This window comes from Cucurbita pepo, chromosome LG01, assembly GCF_002806865.2.
Source record: "Cucurbita pepo subsp. pepo cultivar mu-cu-16 chromosome LG01, ASM280686v2, whole genome shotgun sequence".
NCBI classification, from domain to species: Eukaryota; Viridiplantae; Streptophyta; class Magnoliopsida; order Cucurbitales; family Cucurbitaceae; genus Cucurbita; species Cucurbita pepo.
In genome coordinates this window covers 11,339,200-11,352,683 of record NC_036638.1, presented here as the reverse complement: position 1 = coordinate 11,352,683, position 13,484 = coordinate 11,339,200, and the positions used below count along the sequence as shown (strand labels likewise).

Here is a 13,484-nt window from a genome sequence, read left to right as displayed (position 1 = left end):
ATTCAGCGGAGTTCATTAAATGCAACTTAAAGTGCATTTAATTCATCTCTGTCTTGAAGCTCAACTTTGCATAACATATAAGGGAGGTCACCAACGTCTTCTAGAATTTCCTTTGATGAGCTCACCATAGCTTGAATATAACTGTATAAGGTTTGTTGTAGCTTCTTGGCTCTCGTCCTTGTAATTGGACCTTGAGGTATGGAAATTCCTTGGTCGTTGTTCATATCATTAGTGTCAAGAAGAAGGTATAAATTATGAAGAAACTTTTGCATCTATTGTTTGATTCAGAACTACTAAAATATTTCTTGGTTTTGTTTCTTATAAGAAATCTTTCTTATATCAAATGGACGTAAAAAGGTGCATTTCTAAAATGGTTATATTATATAGAAAGTTTATGTGGAATAACCTCTCACGTTGAAAGTTTTGATTTACCAAATCATATTTATATGTTGAAAAAGACTATTTATGACTTAAAACAAGCTCCGAGAGCTCGGTACATGATAGACTTAGTATTTTTTGTTTGGGAATGACCTTAGAATAGGAAAAATTGATAATATTCACTGTATTAAAACTAAGAAAAACATTAGGAAAACTGAGATTAGTACGACAGTGAGAACTTAATTTAAATCAAACAGCTCAAATATATATCTTCAAAGACCAAAAAGATGCATTAAGGATTTGATCAAAATATTCAATTTCAATGAAGGCAAAATTGTAAAAAAAAAAAAACTTCGTGGGCACATCCATTAGGTCGACAATAATGAAAAAGATAAATGTGTGAACATAAAAGAGATATGATTGGATCTCTCCTTTAATTAACCGCTAGTAGATTTGATATGATGTTTATTGTATGTATTTGTACCTGTAATAATCCATTTTTTGAAGCTTCAAATCATCACCACGTTGACACACACAGTTAAAAGTGCTATAATTTATCTCATTTTTAAAAAGAAACCACGGGAGAGGAATTTTGAACCTATCAAATTTCAAATGTACGAAACTTGTAAACATTTAATTACAAATATGAGTCCTGGAGTGTTAAATACAGTTCTAAATAAAATAAAACATAACAACATCATAAAACTGAAATAACAGAGATCTATGGTTTCTTTTCCGGTCAACTAACCTTGAGTTTCTTATTATCCGATAATACCTTTGCTTCATTGGTGGTTGATTGCCAACTAAAAATAATTTTCTTAGACATCATCTCATTTTAGCTCTAATCTCACACGGGTTTGTTGCGTTTATTCAATCCGTACATTCCCAAGTCAAACAACCACATGAAGATTACAAAGACTAAATTTACTTTTTTGTTGGACCTTTAAAATTTTTTGAGCGGATCAAAAGTGGTACGATACTCTAAAATTTGGTTTAGGTTGGTTTCTCTTTTTTTTCCTTTACTCGAGTGTCACACATATTCAATAAGTTTATCACGTTTGGATAGAATGATTATGAGGATAGGATTACTGAAAAAAGTTTAAAAGAATTGAAAATTACTAATTATATCAACAACATGCACCTATTTTTCGATGGCTCAATCATAGTACGGGGCCCGCACAAGTGGTGGAGCATGCGGTTTAATTCGATGCAAAGCAAAGAACCTTACCAATTACAGTTAGTTCAATCAGGGAGAGAGAGTCAATTCAATCTTCAGCTGCCGAGTGAAAGAGTGAAGGATTCCACGAGTTTACAGTGAAAGAAGGGAGACGAAAGCCAAGAAATCGAAACCCGACACCCTTTGACTGTTTGAACTTCTCTCCCTCACCCCTATCCTCTTGCCTGAACCTATTTCCCTTATTCATTAACCTGACACTCGACCGAGAGGGAGAGGAACGAAGCAAGCAGTGAGAACGAGTTGGAGAGGTGCAAAGGAGGTAAGATAATTTTAAGATTAAACGTGTTTTACTTAGAACAATTTTATGTTTCTGTCCGAGGAGGAGGACAAAATATGTAAAAAATAAAAATAAAAAAAAATGAAAATTAAAAAATGAAATATATATATATATTTTTTCTTCGAGTTTGTCGTTCAAAGGAAAAGTAAGGAAACCTGATTCCCCAATTTCAGTCCCCCTCCCTACTCAGTCGCTTTCTTCTTCTTTGGTGAGCCTTCCACCGGCGGCGTTTGTCGAGCAGCACAACCCACGAGCTCTAGTTCTACGCGACGGAGGTAACCTGCGGCGACAGCACCTACACTCCGACAAGCAGATCCTCACAACCTCGACGGCGTCTTGTTGTGCGCGACGACACCCACGCAGCGGCAGCAACCTAAACGTCCAGACTCCTATTGCTCTGCAGCGACGCATCTTGCCGACGATTCGTAGAGTTCCATTTGCTCTACGGTGCGAGCAGATTCCAGGCACGAATAGAAACGCCTCTAAACTCGCGGGTTCGACGTATTTATTAGCGAGCTAATTTCAGCAGCAACCTACTCCTCAATTGATTTTGATTCAGTTTTCTCGTATCCCGTAGAAATCAGATTTGCGATTTTGAACTTGATCACGTTCCAGCAAAGATTTCAGTCCTTATTGGTAACGTTTCATGGGTACATTTGCTTTTTCTTTCTTACAGATTGAATTTTAAGTGTTTGAATTGGATTCTATTGCTTGATGCTCTTCTGTTTTAGGTTCTTACTAGTTTCGGACTCCTTCGAACACATTTCAGCAAAGACCCAAGCTCTTTTGGTAAGATTTGGGTGGTAACGGTACTTTTAATCCATTTCAAACTCGATTAAAATGGTTTAGATTAATCTCTAACCCTTGGGAACTCTTGGGCGTAGATTTAGACTTCATTAGGAGAGTTCGAACTTAGGTTTAAGGTCATATTTGGTAAGAGCGCCCCTCTAGAATACAATTTCAGTTTGAATAAGGATTTTGAACTAATGCTAGCGTCCAAGTATTCCTTTTTGTTTAGGGCCCCTTTGAACTAATCTAGGAGCACTATAGGCATGTATAATTTTACGTTGTTTGATAGTATGTTGTTCTCTATATTTAGTATTTATGATGTAAATATTTGATGCTCTTAAACCTCTATGTGCTTTGGATGGTTAATCATGCTCGAATGCTGTGATGACTAACATGCTGGGAAGCCGTTGATGATCCATTGTTTATGCATGTGTTATAGTTGAGAATGTCTAATTCTGCATATGATTTCAGCTGAGGGCGTGTTGTTGTTCATGTGAGAAAAAGGTTAGAGTACTATGTGCATTTATAAAGGAAAGTAGGGTGCATATCGGTGTGCCTCGGGTGAAAATGGTTGAGGGGTGATATTTAATCATTGGATTAAGAGGAGCATCGAGACCTTGGGTAAAAATGGTCAAGGGTCTATGCGAGTCTACAGAGACAAGTATTGGGGCTCATGAGAAGAAGGCACAATATGTTGCCAAGTTGTTGAGGCCTTGGATAAAAATGGGCGACGGTCAATGCATACTTCAAGGCCTCAGGTAGGTCAAGGGTCGATGCATAGTTTGAGGCCTTGGGTAAGTCGATGTCGAACACTGTGTGCAGTAGAAAACATTGAGGCCCTAGATAAAAAGGTAAGGGGTCGACATATCTCGAAGGAATCCGTCTCTAAGAATTTTGGTGAAGGCTAAATATGAGTGTTGAGTGAGCTTGTCGAGCTTGAGTAGACATTGAGTGTGCATTACATGATGTGCTGATTCATGCATTTAGTATTTTGTAATTGTTATTTATTTTACACGTATGATGAGCATGTGCAATTTTTGTGAATAGCATGATGTGTGCCTTGTATATTATTTGGTGGCTCCTCAAGCATGAGTTGCTTACTTAGCATGTGTTATGTACAGACCCACCAACATATTTTGTAGGTGGTGATTATTTTTACTCAGCATTGTGTTATGTACTAATCCACCAACGATTAGTTTGTGTTTGATTATTTATCTTATACCTCTATTCAACCCAACAAATGAATAAAAAAAAGACAAAGATTAACTTTATTAGATTTTTTCGATGCATCCCCAAGGTTTTGATATTGTGTTTGATGTTTTCTTTATCTTCGCTCTGAAATACCATACTGTATCTATGATTGAGGGTTGTAGGAACTCTATTCTTATTACCTCTACTTTGACTACATTATTTCTGCTTTTTTTTTTACTTTTTTTAACTTTTAATTTTCTACATAGACTCCTCACGTCTTATACTGTAATAGTTACATCATGTTTTGAATTATATTGGTGATTTTGTTAAGTGCTATTCTGTTCAGTAGGATATAAGGAAGAACCTATTTTAAAATACATATACATGGTTGAGCTAGATATTTTCCACTTGATATTCTGTATATTACAAAACTTAATCTATTCCATTCATAATGTAGCAATCATTTAGTCTCTATCCTGCATTGGCTTGAGGAACAGAGACAACTAGTGAAATTTATTATTCGATCTGTAAAAAGGAGAAGGAAATGCTACGAAGACGGCTGTGTTACTTTCTATCTAGCTCATTTGCTTCAGTTCGTACTAAACCCCCACCTGCTTTTGCAATAAACCAAGCAGTATCACGTCCATTCCTAGAGTTCCAGCGAAACCCTAGCCTTGATCGGAGTGTAGGTTTCCCTCTTTCTGGGAATGTCCTTGGTTTTCGAGCTTACAGCCTCTTGAGCTTAAATGATCTGAGAGACAAAGTTCCAAGGAAACAGAAGACGAGAAAGGGTCGTGGTATTGGTTCTGGGAAGGGGAAGACAGCAGGGAGAGGTCACAAGGGTCAAAAAGCGAGAGGTTCTGGGAAGCTAGGGTTTGAAGGGGGTCAAACCCCACTTCGTCGTAGGCTTCCTAAAAGAGGCTTTAAGAATCCTTTCAGCCTCACATTTCAGGTATTTGATTTGTGTTTTCATGTTATTGTTTTGTTGCTTGTGATCAGTATTTTAAAATGCCCACTAAGGTGTGCGCCTTGGTGTGCTTAAACCCAAGGCACGACCTATGTGCCTTGCTTCAAAGAAGTGAGTCTCCCTCATTGAAGCCCACTTGAGGCATGCGTCTTAGCACTTGTGTTGTGTGCCTTAACGCCTCAAACTCGATTTCTTTTTCTAATTTTCAAGGAAGAAATATATTAATATTCTTACATTCTCGAATAAAAGCTCTATTTTCTTGAACTTTGTATCATCTTATTATTCATCATACTATTTTTCTTCCTATCTTAAAATTTTATTTACATTTTTATTGTACGCCATTAAAAAAAGAAAGTCCATGCTTAAGGTCCCAAAAGACTATTGTGCTCCGGTGCACCTCGAGCTTTAGAAAACACTGCTTGTGATTATTATTTACTTCTCAATTACTTTGTTTTTTTTGGAGGAGTAAGATTAATTTAAAGATGCTCGTTTAACTTTATGCAATAGTTTGATGCCAAATTGTGTAATGAATTCTATTTTCATCTTGAAGAAAACAAGTCTTTAATATCGATATCTACTAGTAATTTTATTTCAGTAAATAGCATGTGATACGAAATTCATGTTGCATGATCTCTAAAAGAGTTGCCTTCTGCACTTTGCATTACTTACTGTATAACACAGTTGGTATCTTCTGATGTGAAGTCCCTAACAATATAATTTTGTCTAGTGCAAAAGACAATTCTTTTTGGGCATGATATTTTTTCCTAGAGTGTTATGATATTTCTTGATTCTTTTGTTTAATGACAGCCAGTTGGATTGGGAAAGATTGCTAAACTTATAAATGCTGGGAAAATTGATTCTTCTGAATTAATCACTATGAAAACACTCAAGGTATCATGACTTGTATCTTGACTAGTCTTATCAAAAGCCTGAAATACGTGTTTTCTTTTTAATATTGTATTTGATTTATTATCCTTACCATTGTGGAATAGGATACTGGTGCAATTGGAAAACAAATACAGGATGGGGTGAGGTTGATGGGACGTGGTGCTGAACAGATTAAGTGGCCAATTCACTTAGAGGTAAATCTTCAACAAAAAAATGTTCTTTTTTTCCTTTCTGTTCTGACGTTGACTTCTAAACCTATATGCTCCTTAGTTAAGCTCATATTTTGTATCAATTACTTATAAATCTGAGCTATCGTCATGCTGCCAATTTGAAGCTAGTGCACTCTTCTCGACGAAGAGATTCTAGTGTTGTCGATGTTCTTCCAGGGTTGCATCTAGCTGTCTTTCTAGTCTAGGTTGGGATCCAATTGCTTTCAGATTGCCCGTATTTGCTATAACAAAAGGAATATTTCTTCCGTTTGTGTAGCTTTGTAGACATTGTTATTTGCTTGTGATTGATGTGCTTAGGCAAGTTTTGTCATAGTTAGAGCTTTCAAGTCTCTCATCTTTAACCATTTGGATTGATCTCAATAGCCTCCGATCTAGCTTCCTCCTGTGCTCGGAACTAATCTTAAATACGTGATGTTTTCAGGTGTCAAGGGTCACTGTTAGGGCGAAGGCAGCGGTGGAAGCTGCCGGAGGGACTGTTAGAAGAGTGTATTACAATAAATTAGGCTTTCGGGCGCTGCTCACACCGGAGTGGTTCGAAAAGAAGGGTAGACTGTTACCACGAGCAGCTAGGCCACCCCCAAAGCAACAAGACAAAGTTGACAGCATTGGGCGCTTGCCTGCGCCCACTAAACCCATCCCTTTTTCGGTTGAAGATGGAGGAGAGGCAGCTTCCAGTTTGCCTGCCTAGGCAATCATGGTCATTCCCATGAAGGATTTTAACTTTCGATTGTCCCTTTGAAATGCATTTTGTAAGCCGGTAACCATTTTGTTTCTACATTTTTTTTAAAGGTTCAATGATGGACGGCCGCTCTTCACAGACGTTTTCAGGATTCCGGGTGGTAATAGAAATCACCTCATCTTATTAACTATCAAGTTCAATAAAGATAATATGTGCTTAACTATTAGATATATACTTAATTTTGTGCCTTTAATGTTCTATTCGAGAGCTTATGCTTCGAGTGGAAAATATCATATTATTGTGGAGAGTCATGTTTATCTAACATGTTATCAGAGTCATGCCCTAAACTTAGTTGTGCCAATAGGTTGGTAAATCCTCAAATGTCGAACAAAGGACTCCAAAAGAAAAGGAGTTGAGCCTCCTCGAAGGCATAGTAAAAAATGACCAAGACTCCAAAAGGAAAAGGAGTCGAGCTTCGATTAAGGGGAAGCATACTTTGTTCGGTTTAATGATGAAAGTTCCACATATCCAAGCCTAATGGTCGACCACATTCAACGGTCAAAGGTAATAAGTGAGACTTTGAATGAAGCACTCCGGTCAAAAGTAATAAGTGAGGTTTTGAATGAAGGACTCTCTTCAATCCAACTAGTTGATGAAAGGTCAAAGGCAAGATAGTCTTTAGTCGACCACATTCAACGGTCAAAGGTAACAAGTGAGACTTTGAATTAAGTACTCCGGTCAAAAGTAATAAGTGAGACTTTGAATAAAGGACTCGCTCTTTCAATCCAACTAGTTGATGAAATGTCAAAGGCAAGACAGTCTCTTTAGATTCAATTCAAACTCTTTTTGAGACAGAATGATCATGATCTCTCCTTTGGTGTGAATGTGTGAAAGCAAAATCCTTTTTGAGGCATAATGATCATGATCTCTCCTTTGGTGTGAATGTGTGAAAGCAAAATCCTAAGAGCTTATGCTCAGTGTACAATATCATATCATCTTTACAATATCATACCATTTTTGTAAAATAATATTGCGAAAAAATAATTAAAAGAAATTGTTTCAATAATTGTGTGCTAGAGAAAACTTATTAAGTACTATTGAAAAAGAATATTGCAACTTAAATTTCAATAAAAACAAATTGATATATCATTCAATTTATTTAAATTACATTGAGTTAATTCAATTGCATATGATCAATGCACTACTTTATTTATAAATGAAATATAAAATAAAGAAAATTAAGGAAAGAAACATATATAAAAGAAAAATAAGGGGGAAAAGATCTCTTTAAAAAAAGCCAGTAGACCTATGTGCATGTATATAGGTCATGTGCAGAGTAGTATTGTGCATGTAACGTTACCCGCCTTGCAATCATATAGGATTTTTAATCCTAATTACTGATGTAGCCGTAGAGATAGTAATGATTCATTATTGAATTTGTGAAAATAAAATATATTTATTAAATAACATAATACAAATAAAATTTATTTATATTTTTGTAGTACACAGATTTATGTTGTAATTTAAAACATTTTTATTTGGTTTTCTTTTTATTTAAATCCAAAAAGAAAAGGGCGGAAGATGTGGATTTAGCGGTTCGTGGGCTTCGGGCTGGCCCAGTTCCAAATATATAGAGGCCTTTTAGAAAAGAACAAAAATTTGGAGATGCGGGGTATCGAACCCCGTACCTCTCGCATGCAAAGCGAGCGCTCTACCATGTGAGCTACATCCCCTTTTTGTTTAATTTTATTAAATTAATATAGATAATACATTATTTATTGCTATTTTTTGGCCTGAAGAAATGTGAAATGAAATCGTTGACGTGAGTGTGGGTATCTTATACAATGAGTTAATATAAGACAGAACTATAAAATATTTAATCTCTCTTTATAACTCGGTTAATTGAGAATATTAATATTTCACAAAACGATCATGTGACTTGATCTTAATTCTAAGTAAATTATGAACTCTCGCATGTGAGGACTTGTCCTTTTGATTTGCATGAGTGAGAATGACGTTTGTAACCTATTCAATATGTCTACCATTTGGTGACTTGACCAAATAGGGAGTTGGAAACATAATTTCACAAAATGAAATTTACCCCTTCCCGTAAAGCGTAAGTTGATCAGTAATTCCCTCAAGTACTGATCTTAATTTCACACATGATTGATGTCGTTGTCCAGCCACTTCCTCCCGTCGATTTTAACCATGAGTTTAAATGTGGGACGCCATGCATATCTTATATTCATAGGATCATGAATTACTTCTCTCGTATTATATTGTTATGGAAACCTTAGTCAATTGGATCTAAGAACTTTTATGGATATGTAAGTAATATTTGAATTAACTTGTTTAGAAAACTTTTTTTAAAATTCTAATAATTTTACCAGTCACATTGATAAAACCAAATTTAGGTAAATTTTTTTTAATTAACTAAATCAACAGAAATCAATAGAAATAAAATAAAATAAATGGAACGAAAAAAATAAGGGTTGTTTTTATTTAAATCCAAAAAGAGAGGCGGAAGACGTGGATTTAGCAACTTGTGGGCCTTGGGTTGGGCTGGCCCAGTTCCAAATATATAGAGGCCTTTTCCGAAAAGCACAAAATAATAAAATAAACCTTTGGAGATGCGGGGTATCGAACCCCGTACCTCTCGCATGCAAAGCGAGCGCTCTACCATGTGAGCTACATCCCCTGTTTGTTTCATTTTATAATAACCAAAATTACCATGTTCTAAAGCCCACACACAATTCACATAATTTTACTTTATTTAAGAAATCATTCAATGTGTATGAAAACGATAAACTGGTTCACGATGTTAAACATAAGATAATCTACTTATTCGCTTGTTTGTTACCATGAATTAGGAAGAATCTATGATTTACTAGTTTGTTACCAAATTTATGATTATCTGTTTTGTTACCAAATCTATGATTTTATGGTTTGTTACCATGTAATCCTTATTATACATATCTATAAATACATGAGGTCGTGACCCATATAGGTCACAGTTCCATGCAAACTAACACACGATATTCTCCAAAGAAACATATAGATCTATAAATACATGAGGTCGTGGCCCATATAGGTCACAGTTCCATGCAAACTAACACACGATATTCTCCAAAGAAACATATAGTTTTTCTTATACATATTAGACGATGGTTAAATATATTAGACAACGGTTAAATAATGGGACTAGCTATCTTGTAAAGAAGACAAATATCCCTTCATTTTATAATTTATGGTAAGAAAAAATTTAACCCAGTATGTTTGAACAACATTACTGGCCCAAAACATCAAGATATTTTAAATTAACAGTATCAAATAGTTGGAATTTATACCATAAACCCTATAATTAATTATTTAATTTTAAATAATAATTTTGATTATTTTCCTTGAATATAATATTATCTATGGTAGGAAAAATTCAAACTTATCAATGTAATCTTACAGGAAGGTATCAATGTAACCTTATAGGAAGGATCATGTTCAAATAATAACCTAAAGGGTCTATAGTATATGGATGAGGTTGGGCGTCTTATCCTGAACCTGGTAACACTATTGATATGACCCACTTTATAATTGTTACAAATTATTTAATCTAAATCATTCATGTGGAGATACGTGAGTGAAGCTATCCTATATAATGAGTTTATATAACTCATTATATGGTATCAACGTGAAGAGAACCCTGGAATTTGGGATATGGTATCAACGTGAAGAGAACCCTGAAATTTGGGATATAGTATCAACGTGAAGGGATTTGGGATATGGTATCAAAGAATTATGAGGTACTTGAATCATGAGGTACTTGAAGAGAACCCTAGAATTTGGGATATGGTATCAACGTGAAGGGAAGAGTGAACTCTTAGGCTACACCGACAGTAACTATGCGGGAGATGTGGATGACAGTAGGAGCACTTCAGGCTATGTTTTCTTAGTGAGTGGAAGACTTGTGGCATGGTTCTCAAGGAAGCAACCAATCGTGTCAACTACTAAAGCAGAGTATGTAGCAGCAGCTACATGTGCCTATCAAGCTATTTAGATGAAAAGGATATTGAAAGAAATCGGGCATGAACAAGATGAAGAAATGGTTCTGTTTTGTGACAACACCTCCACTATCAAGTTGTTAAAAAAATGCAGTCATGCACGAAAAGTCAAAGCACATAAGGGTTCAATACCATTTTCTCAGAGATTTGACAAAGGAAGCTGTAGTTAAATTAGTCTATTGCAGCATTGAGGAGCAGCTGGCCGACATAATGACAAAGCCTTTGAAGATGGCATCATTTCAAAGGATCAGAGAAGCATTTGGGATGAGTGGTGTGAATAAGGTTTAGAACAGGTCAATTTCTGTTAGCTATTTTCTTGTTATTAGTGGAGCTAGTTGGGTCGTGTCCTGTATTTCTGTTCTTCTGCAGTTTTATGTATTTCCTATAAAAAGGCATGAGAGCCTATGAATAAAGACAGATCTATGTTTGCCAAGTCTCTGAAGCTTACCGTTATGGGTTAAGTCATGTTATTTATAGAAGTATTATATACCTCGTCTCATTGAACCATGATTTTAAATACGGGACCTCTTGCATGCCTTATGCTTATATGATTATGAATTACTTCTCCATGTACGAACACATACTTATACAATAATTCAAGTCAGAATCCAGTCAAGATGATTTCATTTCATACTATATCTCCAAAGAATTTGATGTAACAACCTTATTGAACCATAAAACATTTAGATCTAAAATATCCAAGAACTAAAAAAAAAATTCGAATTAATTGGTTGATCAAATAAATCATAGTAACAAAACATTTTTAAGATTTAAATCACTCTACAAGAGTTTGACTTAAATAATTCTAAACATGTGACCTAAACTAAATTGAATTTAGATTGAATTGCAAATAAACTTAGTTCTAGGCTGAGAAAAAACACAAATACTTTATTTTATTTTATTTTTTAAGTATATTTTTAAAAGAGTACATATATAGTTTTGTATAGTCTCACATCTGAAAAACAATTTTCACATCTTCTTTAAAGTTCATATTGCATGAGTGAGATATCTTGATTCATATCACGTACACTCACGATATTATTCACATTCCTTTCTTTTCTGTTGGTTCTCAGCAACATGAACATGCGCTAGTTCATAATGAGACCTAAGGGTATAGGTAATAAAGTAGTATAGTGAACTCAAATCGTGTGGAGAGAAATACTATGCATCAAACTCTATCTCAACAAAGAAAGTAGAAATGAAGCAATATTCATGAATTTATATTTCATTAACATTTTTCAAGCGAAGGCAAGAGAATGAAGTATAGTTGATGACTTCTACTATCGAAGCCATGGAACAAGAATCTTTAGGAAGTTTTCACATTCGGTAATGTGTATATTGGCATGAAAGTACATTAGTTTTCCAATTTTAGTTAAATTTCGCGTTAAAGAATCATTGTAACATTTGTTCTGACGTATGTTTTTTTTTTGCTTATTTAAATTTATTGAATTTCAAATGTTCAAAATAATTTACTGAAGACTTCAAGATTTTTAAAAGGATTTTTACTTGACATAGTTTGAAACGGGCATATAGTAACGATCCTATACTTAAAAGGGAAACGGGCATATAGTAACGATCCTATACTTAAAAGGGAAACGGGCATATAGTAACGATCCTATACTTAAAAGGGAGGTCTTATGCTACTAACAATGGAGGTCTGATGCTACTAACAATGGTAAACAACATATATTTTTGTAGTACACAACTTTATGTTACTCTTTTTATGTTGTAAATTTATTTTTAGCTACTTATTGTTTATTGCTATCAAATAAATTAATCAAATAAAATTCTTTATTATTATTAATTGTTAGATAATGTCATGTTATTTTAATTAGGTATTATATTTCAATTAACTAAATCAATAGAATTAAAAGTCTGGCTAAACAATAAAATAAAATAATTATTGGTTAATAATTACTCCAATAGATTGAGTGTGTATAATAAAATAAAATAAAATATCTTTATTCTGTTTTGTTATTATTTAAATCCAAAGAGAAAAGGGCGGAATATGTGGATATAGCCATTTGTAGGCTTTGGGCTGGCCCAGTTCCTAATATATAAGGCCTTTTAAGAAAAGAACAAAAAAGAATTATAATAGTGGAGATGCGGGGTATCGAACCCCGTACCTCTCGCATGCAAAGCGAGCGCTCTACCATGTGAGCTACATCCCCTTGTCTTCGAGTTACTTTTTTTAAATATTAAAAGTTTTCTCTTCGTTCTTGCACATATTGGATGATGGTTAAATGATGCGAATGAGAGTTCATTTTATGATTTATGGCAAGAAAATGTTACTACGTTGAGATAATCTCTATATACATATTTTAAAATAAAAATATCTAGATTTTTTAGGAACGAACATATCCACATATTTTATGAATAAAAATTTAAATATTTTAGAAATAAATCTAGAAAATAAAATTCAGAAGATCACACGTGTGTAGTTGACATTCTCTAGCCTCCACTATAAATACTTATACATAGTTTTACGTAGTGTCTTATAGTATCTTTCTTATTTGACTTAATAACTAATGTGAGCGTTTTCTATAAAAGAGTTCTGTTAAAAAATTTGGTGTCACAGCGAGGTTGTGATAGGTTGTTTGATCTCTTGAAACTCTTAGTATGCTATGTGGTTGCAACTCTAACGGGTCTTCCACATCAAAAATGATTTATTTAAAGAATTAAGGAGTGAGTTTCTTTGTGTAATGAGTAGTTTGTGATTTTATAAGTTATGTATCAAAAAGTAGTTTGTTTGGTATTAATGAGGTACTATCAATACGATGAGTGATCTCCAAG

General features: G+C 34.5%; 1 protein-coding gene and 3 non-coding genes across 6 annotated transcripts; 1 reads left to right on the top strand and 3 right to left on the bottom strand.

Moving 5' to 3' along the window:
* The first annotated feature begins 2,037 nt into the window (after window positions 1-2,037).
* LOC111793072 (50S ribosomal protein L15) lies at window positions 2,038-6,868 on the top strand. 3 transcript variants are annotated; one of them, XM_023674788.1, is made up of 6 exons: window positions 2,038-2,528; window positions 2,624-2,681; window positions 4,330-4,824; window positions 5,647-5,730; window positions 5,832-5,921; window positions 6,379-6,868. In XM_023674788.1, the coding sequence occupies exons 3-6, from the start codon at window positions 4,417-4,419 to the stop codon at window positions 6,643-6,645; spliced, it is 849 nt and encodes a 282-aa protein (XP_023530556.1). In that variant the 5' UTR covers window positions 2,038-2,528; window positions 2,624-2,681; window positions 4,330-4,416; the 3' UTR covers window positions 6,646-6,868. The 3 variants fall into 3 exon arrangements, with proteins under 3 accessions (XP_023530556.1, XP_023530574.1, XP_023530565.1); XM_023674806.1 differs by lacking the exon at window positions 2,624-2,681; XM_023674797.1 differs by lacking the exons at window positions 2,038-2,528; window positions 2,624-2,681 and adding an exon at window positions 2,801-2,825.
* Window positions 6,869-8,296: 1,428 nt separating this feature from the next.
* TRNAA-UGC lies at window positions 8,297-8,369 on the bottom strand. Its single transcript has one exon. It is a non-coding gene; the product is annotated as a tRNA-Ala (tRNA).
* An 892-nt stretch (window positions 8,370-9,261) lies between these two features.
* TRNAA-UGC lies at window positions 9,262-9,334 on the bottom strand. Its single transcript has one exon. It is a non-coding gene; the product is annotated as a tRNA-Ala (tRNA).
* A 3,455-nt stretch (window positions 9,335-12,789) lies between these two features.
* On the bottom strand, window positions 12,790-12,862 carry TRNAA-UGC. Its single transcript has one exon. It is a non-coding gene; the product is annotated as a tRNA-Ala (tRNA).
* Between the last annotated feature and the right edge of the window lie 622 nt (window positions 12,863-13,484).

Coding starts and splice junctions, on each gene's coding strand:
- LOC111793072 (XM_023674806.1), top strand. CDS start 4,417: ATGCTACGAAGACGGCTGTGTTACTTTCTATCTAGCTCATTTGCTTCA. Junction 4,825..5,646: donor CTTTCAGCCTCACATTTCAG/GTATTTGATTTG, acceptor GTTTAATGACAG/CCAGTTGGATTGGGAAAGAT. Junction 5,922..6,378: donor AGTGGCCAATTCACTTAGAG/GTAAATCTTCAA, acceptor TGATGTTTTCAG/GTGTCAAGGGTCACTGTTAG.